Source organism: Cebus imitator, unplaced genomic scaffold, assembly GCF_001604975.1.
Source record: "Cebus imitator isolate Cc_AM_T3 unplaced genomic scaffold, Cebus_imitator-1.0 Scaffold54, whole genome shotgun sequence".
Lineage (NCBI taxonomy): Eukaryota > Metazoa > Chordata > Mammalia > Primates > Cebidae > Cebus > Cebus imitator.
Genome location: NW_016107369.1, coordinates 4,865,895 through 4,879,510, shown reverse-complemented (window position 1 = coordinate 4,879,510; position 13,616 = coordinate 4,865,895). Strand labels below are relative to the sequence as shown.

At 51.7% G+C, this 13,616-nt stretch overlaps 1 protein-coding gene across 7 annotated transcripts in view; it reads right to left on the bottom strand.

The window, feature by feature from the left end:
- Positions 1-378: 378 nt before the first annotated feature.
- Positions 379-13,616, bottom strand: part of ABCD4 (ATP binding cassette subfamily D member 4) — a 17,441-nt gene continuing 4,203 nt past the window's right edge. The window contains exons 3-18 of one of the 7 annotated variants that reach the window (XM_017528677.2): positions 12,973-13,112; positions 11,203-11,319; positions 10,722-10,847; positions 10,036-10,086; positions 8,050-8,144; positions 7,645-7,766; positions 7,448-7,539; positions 7,186-7,275; positions 4,893-5,101; positions 4,629-4,720; positions 4,087-4,123; positions 3,349-3,398; positions 2,600-2,652; positions 2,195-2,271; positions 1,098-1,213; positions 379-931 (exon numbers count right to left, since the gene is read on the bottom strand). In XM_017528677.2, coding sequence (XP_017384166.1) covers positions 863-931; positions 1,098-1,213; positions 2,195-2,271; positions 2,600-2,652; positions 3,349-3,398; positions 4,087-4,123; positions 4,629-4,720; positions 4,893-5,101; positions 7,186-7,275; positions 7,448-7,539; positions 7,645-7,766; positions 8,050-8,144; positions 10,036-10,086; positions 10,722-10,847; positions 11,203-11,319; positions 12,973-13,112 — 1,536 coding nt within the window. In that variant the 3' untranslated portion in view covers positions 379-862. Of the gene's footprint in view, positions 932-1,097; positions 1,214-2,194; positions 2,272-2,599; positions 2,653-3,348; positions 3,399-4,086; positions 4,124-4,628; positions 4,721-4,892; positions 5,102-7,185; positions 7,276-7,447; positions 7,540-7,644; positions 7,767-8,049; positions 8,145-10,035; positions 10,087-10,721; positions 10,848-11,202; positions 11,320-11,410; positions 11,429-12,972; positions 13,113-13,616 lie in introns of those variants that run through there. The other 6 variants (XM_017528676.2, XM_037738544.1, XM_037738545.1 and 3 more) reach the window with 6 other exon arrangements.

Genomic DNA, 13,616 nt, shown 5'->3' with positions numbered 1-13,616 from the left:
ACCTACCTGGAGGGGCGTGGTCTGACCTGGTCTGAGTGGCGACTCTGAGCACAGTAACTCCACCTCATGCTTTGCGCTTCCTGGGTTTTGTCTGTTGTTGTTGTTTCCTAATACATATAGATTTTTTTTTTTTTAAGCCAAATTTATTTTGGCTAAAAGAAAGGGAATTACTTTCATCTAAGTTAAGATATGACAGACTGAAGGCCCCTAGACATTAGTGGTTCAGGTTCTAACTATGTAACACTGATGAATGGAAAGGGACATGTGGGGAGAAGTGAAAAACTCTCACCAGAAGATTCCAGAACAGCAGGGCATGCTTCCCTTCCCACCAAGCTCTCAAATACAAGTCCAGAGATTCAATTAAAAAGATCATTCCACGATAAAGAAGAGAAAAATCTGCAATTATTTTTAATGTTTAGCTTTTCTTCGTAAAAAACTTATATAAAAAAACTTAAATGGTCTTTTGATTAAAGTTAAAAATCTATTGCTGCACAATTTAATTGATTAAAAGATTTCCAGATGTCTTGACTCCAAGAGATTTCTTTCCATCCTGACCTTTCATTTCTTACAGATCTCACACTTCCAAATTTCTCTTCAGCAAACACGATCTGAAATCATTTGTAGGTAATCAGCACTTCAAGCATATGGAGGCTTTGGCTGAGGCAGCAGAGTCCTGGGAGACTGAACCCTGGGAGACTCAGTGTCCCCTCCAGAGACCCAGACGTGGGCTAGGCCCACACTGCCAGGACTCCTGCACAGAACCTATGTGGCCAACCTGGGCTCGTTCTTCCCCGGCAGTCCTCCTGGTCTCTGAGGGCCGCCGATCCGCCAGAGTGTGGATCTCCTTCCGAAAGCTGGAGCTTCATTCCTCTTTGATTCTCATCAGTTCCCATCTTCCTCCTCCACAGAGTTTCAGAACCAAGGAATGAAACTATAAGAGACCACCACCACATGGGCATCAGGCTGGCCACCGGCACAGAAGGCCACTCAGTTCTCTCTGCTACCGCTATTCCCCATTTTGAGAGGCCTCTGGCCCTGGCCACCCTCAGCCTTTGGGTTCTTTCTCCTCCTTAGACCATCCTTGTGAGCACAGATACCTTCTCAAGGCTCTGTCGATGTCCAACGCTGATGAACGTCATCCCCAACTGCTGGCCAATGCGATAGAGCTCGCTCTCCACCTCCTCTGTCAGGGCACTGGTGGCTTCATCAAGCACTGAGGGCAGAGCACAGAGGAAGAGATCAAAGCCCTGCCCTCTGCCACCGCTGCTTCTCCTCCTGCCACTGCTTCTCCTCTCACCTACACTCAACCCCAGCTGGGACCCAGGGGAGGCTGAAAGCTGCTCTGACATCTAGAAGCCCTGCCTTAGGGAGAAGGATGGGCCAGAGAAGCAGAGGGCCAGGTTCTATGACAGAATCATCTGTGAGCGGCTGCATGAAATCTCTCAGCTTCTACAGATAAGCACCAGCCACTTCCTGGGACCACTCAATACAGGGAATCACAGTGTCCTGCAAGAATGTCAGTCTTTGGAAAAGTCCACACCCATCCCCCTGCCAGGCACAGCTTGGCAGGGGAGGAAAATGGGTGCCCATTCATTAGACGGTGGAGGAGAAAGTTACAATCCTTCAAGGTTGGCTCCTGGCTCTAGCTGCTGCCAGGCAAAAAGCTTATGAGCTGGGCATGGTGGTTCACGCCTGTAATCCCAGCACTTTGGGAGGCCAGCTTGGGAGGATGGCCTGAGGCCAGGAGCTCCAGACCAGCCTGGGCAATATAGTGTGACCCAGTCTCTACAAAAACAAAAATAAAAAAATTAGCAGGGTGTGGTGGCACATTCCTGCAGTCCCAGCTACTCAGGCGGCTGATGTGGGAGGATCACTTGAGCCTAGGAGTTTCAGGCTGCATTGAGCCATGATTGTGCCGCTGTACTCCAGCTTGGGCAACAGAGAGAGACTGTCTCAAAAAAAAACCCAAAAAACAAAAAACAGTAAGAAAATAAAAAGCTTATGAGCTGGCAGCACAGCATATTCAGTGTTACTCTGAAGATGCCAAGCACTGTTTATCACGGGCAGGGCCTGCTGTCCTCTCTAGCAGGGAATGTGGAGAAGCTCAGTCACGCACAGGTGTGCCTGTGAACACATGCTGCTACACCTGAGTGCAGACAGTGCATGGCACATGCACCCACAAGGCAGACCTCACCTGCATACTTCGGCTGCAGGTAGAAGAGTCGGGCAAAGGAGAGCCGTTGCATCTCCCCCGGGGACAGAACATCATACCTGAGGAAGGGGAAGAGAGAGGACTGCTGGAGGAGGATGGATATAGCTTGACTTTTACCTAGAATGGTCTAAGTAGGAAGAGGTTTCTCTAGGTTTCTCTGCACAGAGGTGAGCCCCAGGAGACAGAAGCCCCTCCCCTTTCAACCACAGGCCTACAGCCCACACAAAGTGAGGCAAACTCTGTTCCCAAGGGCATAAACTTGCACCCAATGGACCAGCCAAACATCTGGACTTTGGGGTCAGGATCCGTTCCATTCCTTGACAGGACCCTGGAGCCCATTGTCTTTATGGTGGAGCTATCTCTGGAGCACCCAAGCCCTGTTCTTACCAGTTCCAATCCACCTGCTTGTCCAGACCCTCTGTCCTTGCCACCAAGCTGGACTGTAACAGACCCAGAGGGTGCGATGTCCGTGAAATGGCCCAGCCCTGCTACCTGCCATCATGGGGAACCTCCCTCACTCCCCAGCACACATGCACACTTCTGAGACAAATACATGCCAGTGGCATACCAAGGTGGGGGGCTGTGGGATAGTCTGCCCCAGGCAGAGAGGAATATTCTACCAATGACACGGTTTAGACTTGCTAAACATGACAATAAAAAGCAAACTGCCTTTGTCAGTCCTGTTCTTGTTTTAAAATTCTCCAGTGAGAGCACTACCCCCTTCCTGTCTCAACCTGGCCAACAGCACACACTGTCAACTGATACAGGTATTGATCGACTTATGACCTATGCAACTTACGACCACTCGACTTTACGACCACAATCACTAGCCACGACTGCTCTGCGTCTGGCAGCACAAACGTTGCCCAGCTGGGCATACGACAGTGCGGACCAGCTTCTGGCAGCACTACTATCTCTGCGTGCATACAGCCTACTCAACTTACGACCAAATCGTGTTACGACTGGTCTGTCGAAACCAACCGTGGTCATAAGTCGAGCACTAGCTGTATTCCCATTCTCCACCCCAGGCTCAGACTTCCAGTCCTGGGCCCAGGAACAGCAGGGCCAGCACCTACCTACCTGTGGCTGGTGCTCCCATGTGGGCTCAGGTCCTGAGGGTCCCTGTCCCCACTTACCAGGCCTGCCAATTCCAAGAACCTCAAGATCCTCTCATCATCAGTAGAACCTGCACAACAGAGAGGCCTTCTGCGACAAGCCAGCACCTCTTGGCTGGTCAGAATAGACAGGGCAAGGCCGGGCACAGTGGCTCATGCCTGTAATCCCAGCACTTTGGGAGGCCGAAGCGGGTGGATCACAAGGTCAGGAGATCAAGACCATCCTGGCCAACATGGTGAAACCTCATCTCTACCAAATATACAAAAATTAGATGGGCATGATGGTTTGTGCCTGTAGTCCCAGCTACTCAGGAGGCTGAGGCAGGAGACTCGCTTGAATCTGGGAGGTTGCAGTGAGCTGAGATTGCACCACTGCACTCCAGCCTGGAGACAGAGGAAGACTCCATCTCAAAAATAAGAAAATAGGGCACATCATGGTAGGGGTGGGGGCCCTAGAACGCTGGGTGAAGGCTCTGAAACCACAGGTTAGAGCCCTTGATAAGGGAAGGGGTGGGTGAAGGAAGGTGTAACTTCCCTTGTCCCAGTGGGTGTCTCTCCTTAAGGATGGAAAGATAGAATGAGGTGAGGTATGGGTGTAGACCCCAAAACAGTAAACAAAGAAGAGGAGAGGAGCCTCTCTTCCTTGAATCAGCAGTCTGGCTGGGGCCTCTCCCAAAGGGCACAGCTGAGGCCACAGTCAGGCAGAGCAGGGACAACTGCAACAGAGGAAAGGACATGACTTAAGGAGGACCGGCTCACCTGAGTCAGGGTAGATCTCCTTCAGGGGATATATCACCTGATAAAAGAAAAAAAACACACCAGCCTAGGAGGAGGGCGAGCAAGAGATGGAGCTGCACACAGGCCACCCTCCCTCTGGAACCCACTGGAACTGCCCAAAGAGGAGAGGTGGGAATGCCTGGCCCGGGTCAGATGGGAGAGGCTCCAGCGTGCAGACAGCGGGGCAAGGTCCCTACAACCTTCAGAAGTGTGTCTAGAGCGAGAGTCTGAGAGCCTTCTGAGGGCAGGGGCTATAGAATCTGACCTCGGGTGCTGGACAAATGCGTGTTATTTGGCCTGAGCCCTCGCCCCATTTATCTGCCTCAGGAGCTGCTCTGAGTAGCAGGTCCAATCCATGGATGTGAATAGAAGGTTCTTAGAGCCAGCAGTTCCCAGGCCCAGACCACTTCACTACCTCACCTTTTGCCCTGACTCTAGGGCCTGAGACCTGTCACAGTGCCAGAGGTCCCAGCTGTGGGTGGGTGGGGTGAGGAGGGAGGAGTAGGCCCCCAAACTAGGCTGACCTGCTCCCGAAGGGTCCCGTCAGTGAAGAACGGCTTTTGTGGCAGGAATAGCACCCCACGGGGCCCAAAGTCCGTCAGCATCTGCACTGAGCCTGCAGAGCCCACAGAAACCTCCATTGTGAGATCTCCCAGAAGAGGCAACTGCCTGTCTCCTCTCTTCCTCATTCCCCAACAAAAAAGGATGGATTCTATCACACTGTCCCTGCCCTCACCCCACCCCTAGGGCCCAGGCTGGGTCAGAGGCAGGGAGGGCCTGACTCTCACCCCGTGTGCTCGTCCAGAGGCCGCCCAGAACCCGGAGCAAGGAGGTCTTGCCAGTGCCTGTGTTGCCTGTGATGAGCAGGCTCTGTCCCTCGGAGATCTGTAGGCTCAGATCCTTGATCAGGGGTTTGTCAGAGGAGGGAGCAGAGATGGAGACCCGCTCAAGGAGAAACGCTGTGTCTGCTGGCTCTGCTGCTGGCCATCCCGGGGCCCTGGGTCAGAGAAGAGAAGGGGCGTGAGGAAGATGGACAGGGTCAGTACTGCCGTGGGGAGGCCCTTCTCCTGAGAGCCACCGCCTGTGGATTGTTATGGGCTTACTTGGAGCCTCACAAAATCACATGGTGACATCCCAGCCCCCAGTGGCTCAGAATGTAACCACATTTGGAGGCAGGGTCTTTTTTCTTTTTTTTTTTTTTTTTTGAGACGGAGTTTCGCTCTTGTTACCCAGGCTGGAGTGCAATGGCGCGATCTCGGCTCACCGCAACCTCCGCCTCCTGGGTTCAGGCAATTCTCCTGCCTCAGCCTCCTGAGTAGCTGGGATTACAGGCACGCGCCACCATGCCCAGCTAATTTTTTGTATTTTTAGTAGACACGGGGTTTCACCATGTTGACCAGGATGGTCTCGATCTCTTGACCTCGTGATCCACCTGCCTCGGCCTCCCAAAGTGCTGGGATTACAGGCGTGAGCCCCCGCGCCCGGCCGGGTCTTTTTTTTTTTTTTTTTGAGACAAAGTCTCCCTCTTGTCACCCAGGCTGGAGTGCAGTGGCGCAATCTCGGCTCACTAAAACCTCCGCCTCCTGGGTTCAAGTGATTTTCCCTCCTCAGCCTCCTGAGTAGTTGGGACTACAGGTACCTGCCACCACGTCCAGCTAATTTTTGTATTTTTAGTAGAGACAGGGTTTCGCCATGTTGGCTAGGCTCGTCTTGAACTCTTGACTTCAGGTGATCCACCCATCTTGGCCTCCCAAAGTCCTGGGATTACATGTGTGAGCTTCTGTGCCCAGCTGGAGGCAGGGTCTTTAGAGGTGATGATTACATGAGGCTGGTTGGGTGGGACCCTAATCCAACATGACTGGTGTCCTTTTAAGACGGAGGGGCACACATGTACAGAGGAAAGGCCATGTGAGGACACAGCAACAAGGTGGCCGTCTACAAGCCAACGAGCTGCCTCAGAAGAAACCCTGCTCACAACTTGATCTTGGAGCAAAAGCATCGGAAATGTGAGAACATTAACTTCTATTGTTTAAGCCACCCAGCCTGTGGTATTCTGTCAAGGCAGCCTGAGCACATTAATACTGGGGTGTGGGGGGCAGAATTCTACTCTGTGCCTGGCTGGACAAAGCCCCTTATGGGACTGATCTTAATCAGTCTAACGCCCATGAATCGCAAATATCATCACAGATGAGGACGCTAAGAGTCAGGCGGCTGAGTAACTGCCCAAGTCACAGAGTAGTATTCATATAATTCTAGTGCTGGTGAGTTTTCAGGGTGTCATAGTGTGACCAGAGTAGTAATAACAAGAATGGGAGTAGTTAAAGCTAAACAGTTCTGGAGTTTCTGGCTCTGCATGGATGCCTGGCTCCCCACAGAACAGCAATCCCAGTTTCCTACAGACCCTCCTTCATGCCTAGCTTCTGGACTTATGGTTGCATGAAGCTTTCATTTGGAACAGACGCAACAGTTAAGGCACTAGCTCCTGAGAGAGTTAAGTGTAGGCCCTGGAATTCAGACTGATTTGAAAGCTTACAATGTGGCTACGGTGCAAGCACCTTCCATGGATGATGGCATCTAACACTTACAAGCGAAGGAAGGTTTCATTATAACCTCCTTTTTAGACATGAAGAAACTGAGACAGAACAGTTAAGTGATCTGCCCAAGAAAGTGTGGAAACCAGTCAAATCCTGAATGCACAGAAACATAACAGATCCGCACAGATACACGAATTCAGACATCTCTGGGGCTGAGTGAGGTGGGAGAACAAAGACAGACATGCCCCAAGGAAAGGGGCAGGTGGAGGGCTTGGTAGGAAGAGGACGAAACTGCAAATTCCTGTTATCTCAGGCAGGTGTGTGCACTTCGCTTCCACTGGCTGGAGGAATGGTGTAAATGAATACAACAGATGCTGGAACAGCAACAGCAGCTGTGAACTTTTATGTGCCTGCCATTCCAAATTCTATTTCCTCCTCACAACTCTGCTGCCCAGCTGGGAAAGGGCAGGGCTCCTCCAGGGTAGCCCAAGCCAGGTGATGCCAAAGCCTGCAGGCTCAACTACTGCTCTGCCAGCCCACTACTCACTTGTCCAAACCCCACTCGCTCTCGCCCAGGATCTCGCAGTCCTGTGACTTCAGGGACATGTCCAGCAGTGTCTCCCGAAGCTGCCCAATCCTGAACAAGAAGAGAAAATCTGAGGCAGGATCTGGAGGCCAGGTGAAGGTGAGCTCCTTTTTCTACCTCACACCTACGAGTACATGGTATGTCTCTGTTCCTTTTTTCACTCAGCCACTACTTCCAGTACCACACACCTTGCTCAGGAGCCAGAGGGGCGGGACGGCCTCACCTGTGCGTGTAGCCAGCCACATCCGAGAGCGTTGTGGACAGGTCGATGAGCTGAGTGAAGCAGCTGATGAGGTAGATGCACACAAAGGCGTTCTGGACAGGACAGGGAGCGGTCAAGCAGGTCTCCACTCAGGGCCACAGGCACTGGGCCAGAGGACATAGGGGAACAGCATGAGGGGTCACCAAAAGGGATCTCACCTTGCTGACCAGGATGCTAAGCTCTGCGGGACTCAGGTCTCCATACACCCCACTGAAAATGGGGATTGCGATGACAACGTAACTCAGGATGCTGCCCAGATAGTCAAAGGTGTTGATGCCAACTATGGAAGACAGATGCATGAGACACCCAGGAACCATCCACATGCCCTGCAGTGGACATGACCCTAAGACGGGGAGCAGGACGCCAAGCAGGGCCACATGTCTTCCCTGGATCCTCATTCTTCTGAGGACACACTCAGAAAGGCAACCAACCGCCCCCCACCACTGTCCCGTTAATCCCTTCATCACAGTGCATTTATCCTTGCAGACAGGAGGGAGGGATGTGTGGGAAGGGAAGCAGACCAGTCCAACACGTTTCCCACTTCCCTGGGCCCCCTCGCCTACTGTACAGCCAGAGCTCCTTGGACATCAGCTCCCTCTGGGTCTGAAGAAGTCTCTGCAGCCTGCGGTCTGTCCTCATGTGCTCCACATGCCCAGCTCTGACAAGGAAAGGCTGTGATGTCCACAGGGCTGGAGAGGTTCAGCCAGGCTGGGGGGCCCCCCAACCCACCCTCCTTTAGAAACCAAGGCCATCCAAATGATCATGGCCTCAGGCTCTGTCTACTGCTAGCACTCATTCATGGCTTCAGTCATGCCTTATGGTACTGTCCGTGTAAAGAACATGAACTCTAGAGTTGGGCAGACCTGGTTCAAATCCTGGCTCTGGCCAGTTACGAGCTGGGTGACACAGGCAGGCTACTTAAGCCTCCAGGCCTCACTTTTTTCATCTATAAAATGGAGCTAATCATACCTATGTAATAGATGACAGTGAGAATTAAAAGCTTCTGAATACAAAGTGCCAAGCACATACGAAGCCCTCAATATATAAGAACTATTGTGAAATAAACATACACAGAGAAGTCACTAGGTGTGCCAGGCACTGCACTAGTTAGCCAGGGCAATAAAGAGATCAGAAAATAATCTCTGTCTTTGAGGAGCTCTCAGTCCAGAGGGCAGGCAGGCACACTGCATTTTTCACTTGGAATAAGGAGTATTAAGTGTGCCCTCAGGGCTATGGCAGCAGATAGGCTTAACCATTAAGGGAGTCTGGCAAGGCTCTCCAGAGGAGGTGACCTGGGGTTTCCAGGATGGGTAGAAATTCTCTAGGCAGAAAACGTGGAGGGAGGAGAGAGGGGACATCTCAGATTTTGCACCAGAGGCCACAGAATAACTCATCTGGAGCTCTAAGAATTAACTTGCCTTCCTCAGAGCTTCATGAGCAGAAGTTGCAGAATCCAAAAACAACTTTTCTACACACCCAGCCCTGCCTACCTCATAATCCCACCCCAGCGCAGATTTCCAATATTCTTGGTGCCCTCAAGTGGTGGAGGTTGCAAACTGCAGCAGAGACTGACAAGCAAAGGTCCCAGGGATATCGGATCCACCCCAAGTATAGGTGAGCCAAGGAGTAGCTTCCACTTCTTAAATGCGAACCTCCGCCTGCACTATCAGTCCTAACACTGATTTCAGAGGCCTCACACAAGGCACAACACAGGGGCCTGCCCTGGCCCCAGTGGGAAGGTATGGGATTTCACACTGCTGCTCCTGCTGTTGCTGTCAGACCAGACACTCGGCTCCGATAGACAGCATTGAGGAGCAGGTCTCCTGGTATGAGAAGCTCCTGTTCCATCCCACGCTACAGACACGAAGGATAAGGCCTGGCTCTCAGACCCTGGCAAGAAAGCTGCTTTATTTTTATTTTTATTTTTGAGACAGAGTTTTGCTCTTGTTGCCCAGGCTGGAGTACAATGGTGCAAACTTGGCTCACGGCAACCTCTGCCTTCTGGGTTCAAGCGATTCTCCTGCCTCAGCCTTCCAAGTACCTGGGATTACAGGCATGTGCCACCACACCCGGCTAATTTTGTATTTTTAGTATAGACAGGGTTTCTCCATATTGGTCAGGCTGGTCTCAAACTCCCAACCTCAGGTTATCCACTCGCCTTGGCCTCCCAAAGTGCTGGGATTACAGGCATGAGCCACAGAGCCCTGCCAAGAAAGCTTCTTAACAGACAGAAGAGCAGAGGCAGAGGAATGCCTTACAGTCACTAGCAAGATGACAAGGCATTCATTCATTTGACAATTTCAGGCCCCATGCTAGGCTACTAAGACTAAAGCTGGCCACAGTAAGGAACCACCAGCTTCAGAAGCAAACCCCTGGACCTAAGGATGAGGCAGACAAGGACAGAGGGAGGTGGAGGGAGAGGGTCACAGCCAAGTGTGACAACACTCAGCCCCTGAGTTTGGTGGTGGTGGGAGGGTTATAGGATTTTTCTTTCCTTCTCCACTCTTAGCTCTGGCAAGGTAGAAAGAGAACAATCTCTCCAGACTCACCTGTAGAAAGCAGCAGGCTCCGCATTCACCCGAATCTGCATGTGCTTGAACCTGGATGGACCGAAGGAAAACGTGTGCTGACAACAGGAGTACTGGCCCTGCTCCTAGTGGAGTCCTGGATCATGAAGACCACCCCCCCAGCCAAGTGGAGCTCAGCTCTGCCTTAGAACTGTGGCTGCCTAGCTCTGACCCTTCCCTGGACTGTTACAGGGCAGAAAATCTCAGGGTTAGGTAGCCTGGCAGGAGCTCTCCAGAGATAGGGCTGCCCCTCAGCTTTCTGCAGAGAGGATGGCATCTCCTCCTCCCAAGGCCTGGCCTGGAGGGGGCCAAGCAGCACAGGGTAGGCGATGGATCCATCGGCTGCCACGACCAACTGATCCAAGACAGGGTGGTTACGGCAGGGCAGTGAGAAGGCCAAGGGATGACGATGATGGTGATGGCCAGCCAGACACGGTTCTCAGCCCTTCTCACGTACGATCTTATTAATCCTAATCCTCTCCGTAGGCTACAGTACCGTTTCCACTTTAGAGACACGAACATTGAAACTTGGAGAGGTTAAAGACCTCTCCAAGATCATATAGCTAGGAACTGACACAGCTAGGATTTGAACTTAGGCAGTCTTACTCCAGATCCCATTCTTTAACCATTATGCCCCAGCCCAGAAACCTCAAGTGAGGGAGACACACCTAAAATCTCCCTCCAGCTTCTCCTGATGCACCAGCTTCGTCACAATGGGCCCCATCAAAGTTTTGTTCACCACAGTCCCCAGGATGAAATACCCGAAGATGCTCACAGGCCCGAGCCAGCCTGTGCTGAAACACAGAGAGAGGGAGAGAGGAAGAGAGAGGGTGTGGGGTGCCACCTATCCCCACAGGTCTTAGCCCTGACTTCTGTCCCCTCTCAAGTAGCCCCTGTCCAATCTGAGGCAGCCCGATGGGACCTCTGCTCCTAGGTGGGGGCATCTGGTATGAGCTGTCAGAGCCAGGATACCTGTGACACTGCAACAACACAAGGCCAAAGGAAGGGCAGGGGCCTGAGCACATGGGATGGGAAGACTCCGTAAGGTGTAGGTGGGAGAGAAGGGAAATAAGCTTCTCTTGGACCTTGACCTGGGAGAGCTGAGGACCCTCTGGGGAAACACCAGGCTGAGGAGCAAGGGGGCTTCACCTTTGGAAGCACTGGTAAGTGTAGTAGATGAGGGTGAAGGGGGAGACGATCAGCTTGCTGGCCATGCTGCTGAGCTGCCGGCAGAATCGCTCCACATCCTGGCTGATGCGCTGGTCCCTGGAGCCAACAACACAGAGTAGCTGGACCCAGGGAGCTGGGCCCAAAGGAGGAGAGAGCAAGACAGTTTCACACCACCTCTGCTCCTGACCTTGCCTCACAGTGCTCTCAGCACTGACCCTGTGCTGCGGGAAGAGGAATCCAGATAAGGCTGGTTTCCTGGGGCAAATAAACCCTCGGGGCCTTTAAACAGGGTTCTAGAGAGTTACAGTTTATGGTGCCTCAGTTAATCCCCTGGAAAAAGTGGGAATGGAAAGGTCCAGCACCCAGGGACCTGAGCTAGTTCTGAGCAGAGCCAAAGAAAAACTTCAAGGTAGATGAGCTGCTTTTTTTTTTTGGATGATCAAGAAAGCTATCCCCTTTATCTCAATCCTCCTGAATTTCTCTTATATAAGCCCTAGCCTGGCCTCTTTAGCTATCTGGCTGTGAAAGCTTCATATGGAAGCCATAGCCATTAGAAAGAGGCAGCGGCAGCAGCAGCCTACAACGCATCTTTGCACCAAAGCTCAGCTTGAGCTTAGAGGCACCCCAGGTAACAAAGTGCTTGCTAGGAAGGCGGTGAGTGAGGGGATGGGTGTGAAGGAGAGATCCTGTGTATCTCATCTCACCCCTAGGGCCATATTGACTCCTATTCCCAATGAGCGACTTGACCTTGGGCAATCTCTGGGCTTCAGCTTCCTCACCTGGAAAATCACAATAGCTAACTTACACTGGAACACTTACTATGGGTCAGGCACTGTACATGTGCATTACATGAATGATATCATGTCATCCTCACGACATCCTTTGAGATAGGAACTATTTATTATTATTATTTATTTTTGAGTCAGAATCTTGCTCTGTCACTCAGGCTGGAGTGCAGCGGCGCGATCTCGGTTCACTGCAACCTCCGCCTCCCAGGTTCAAGCGATTCTCCTGACAACCTCCTGAGTAGCTGGGATTACGGGTGTGCGCCACCACGCCTGGCTAGTTTCTTATTTTTAGTAGAGATGGGGTTTCACCATATTGGTCAGGCTGGTCTCAAACTCCTGACCTCGTGATCTGCCCGCCTCAGCCTCCCAAAGTGCTGGTATTACAGGCGTGAGCCACGCACCTGGCCTGAGATAGGAACTATTATTATGCTCATTTTATGGAAAGGGAACCTGGGGCTTGGTGACTTTAAGAGCTATAAGCTGGGTGGTGATAGAATTGGGATTCAAATCCTAGACTGAGTCCTGGATACCAGTCACTTTTTTTTTACTGATGAAAATCTAAGAGCTGATTTTTCTTAGCAAGAACATTTTCTTTAGAGGGTGCCTTACTGGAAGACCAAGATATAAAATATGTAAAGGACAGAAGGAAGCTGTTCCTGTCATTTTTTAAGAGATGGGGTTTCTGCTATGTTGCCCAGGCTAGAGTACAGTAGCTATTCCCAAGGCTGCTCATGGTGCACGCCACTGCAGTTGGCAGGCCTCTTCTTTTTAGCTCCCTATTCTCAGCCCTGCAGCTTCTCCAGGAGTCCTCTGCAGGGCATGCTCCTTCATGACTCTGGGCAGCAGCATCTGAAAACAACTGTAGACAATCTCCATGGGGTGTGCCGCCAGCAGTGTCCAGGGCTAGGCTAGATGGAAAGGACCACACAGAGTGTAGAAAGGACTGAGTTGGGGCACCTACGGGTTATCGACGTCATCCCGCAGCACGTTGAGAGTATAGTACACACGGCCCTGGAAGTAGAGGTGGTGGAGGTGCTCAGTGAGGTCCTTCCTCCAGCTCACATACAGCAGGTTACAGGTGAACTGATCAAAGCTCTTCAGCTGTGCAGTGGGGAAAGCAAGGGGAAGGGAGAGATGGCTTCCTGAAAGTCTCAGCTCATAGCTCAAGGCTGGCAAGAGCCTCTGCAGATCCGTCCCAGCTCTGCTTACTCTGTCCACTCAGCACTTTTCTTGTTTACATCATCAGGTCATGGGACTTTCCCTTCCTCACTCACTCATGTGTTCACTCCTTCACCAAATATTAAAGGGCTTACCAAAGGCAAGACCCTCAAGCCCCTTTCTACACTGTCTTATTTTGAGAGTAGATAAGCTTCTGAAGATTGGAGACCATATTTGCTATTCCATTTATGTTCTTACTCCTTTGTCCAAGCATGAGACAGGGATTTGTATACATAGGTGCTTAATGACCAAAGACCCAACAAAAATGGCCACAGTTAGGCCGGGCGTGGTGGCTCATGCCTGTAATCCAAGCACTTTGGAGGCCAAGGTGGGCGGATCACCTGAGGTCGGGAGTTCAAGACCAGCCTGACCAACATGGTGAAACCC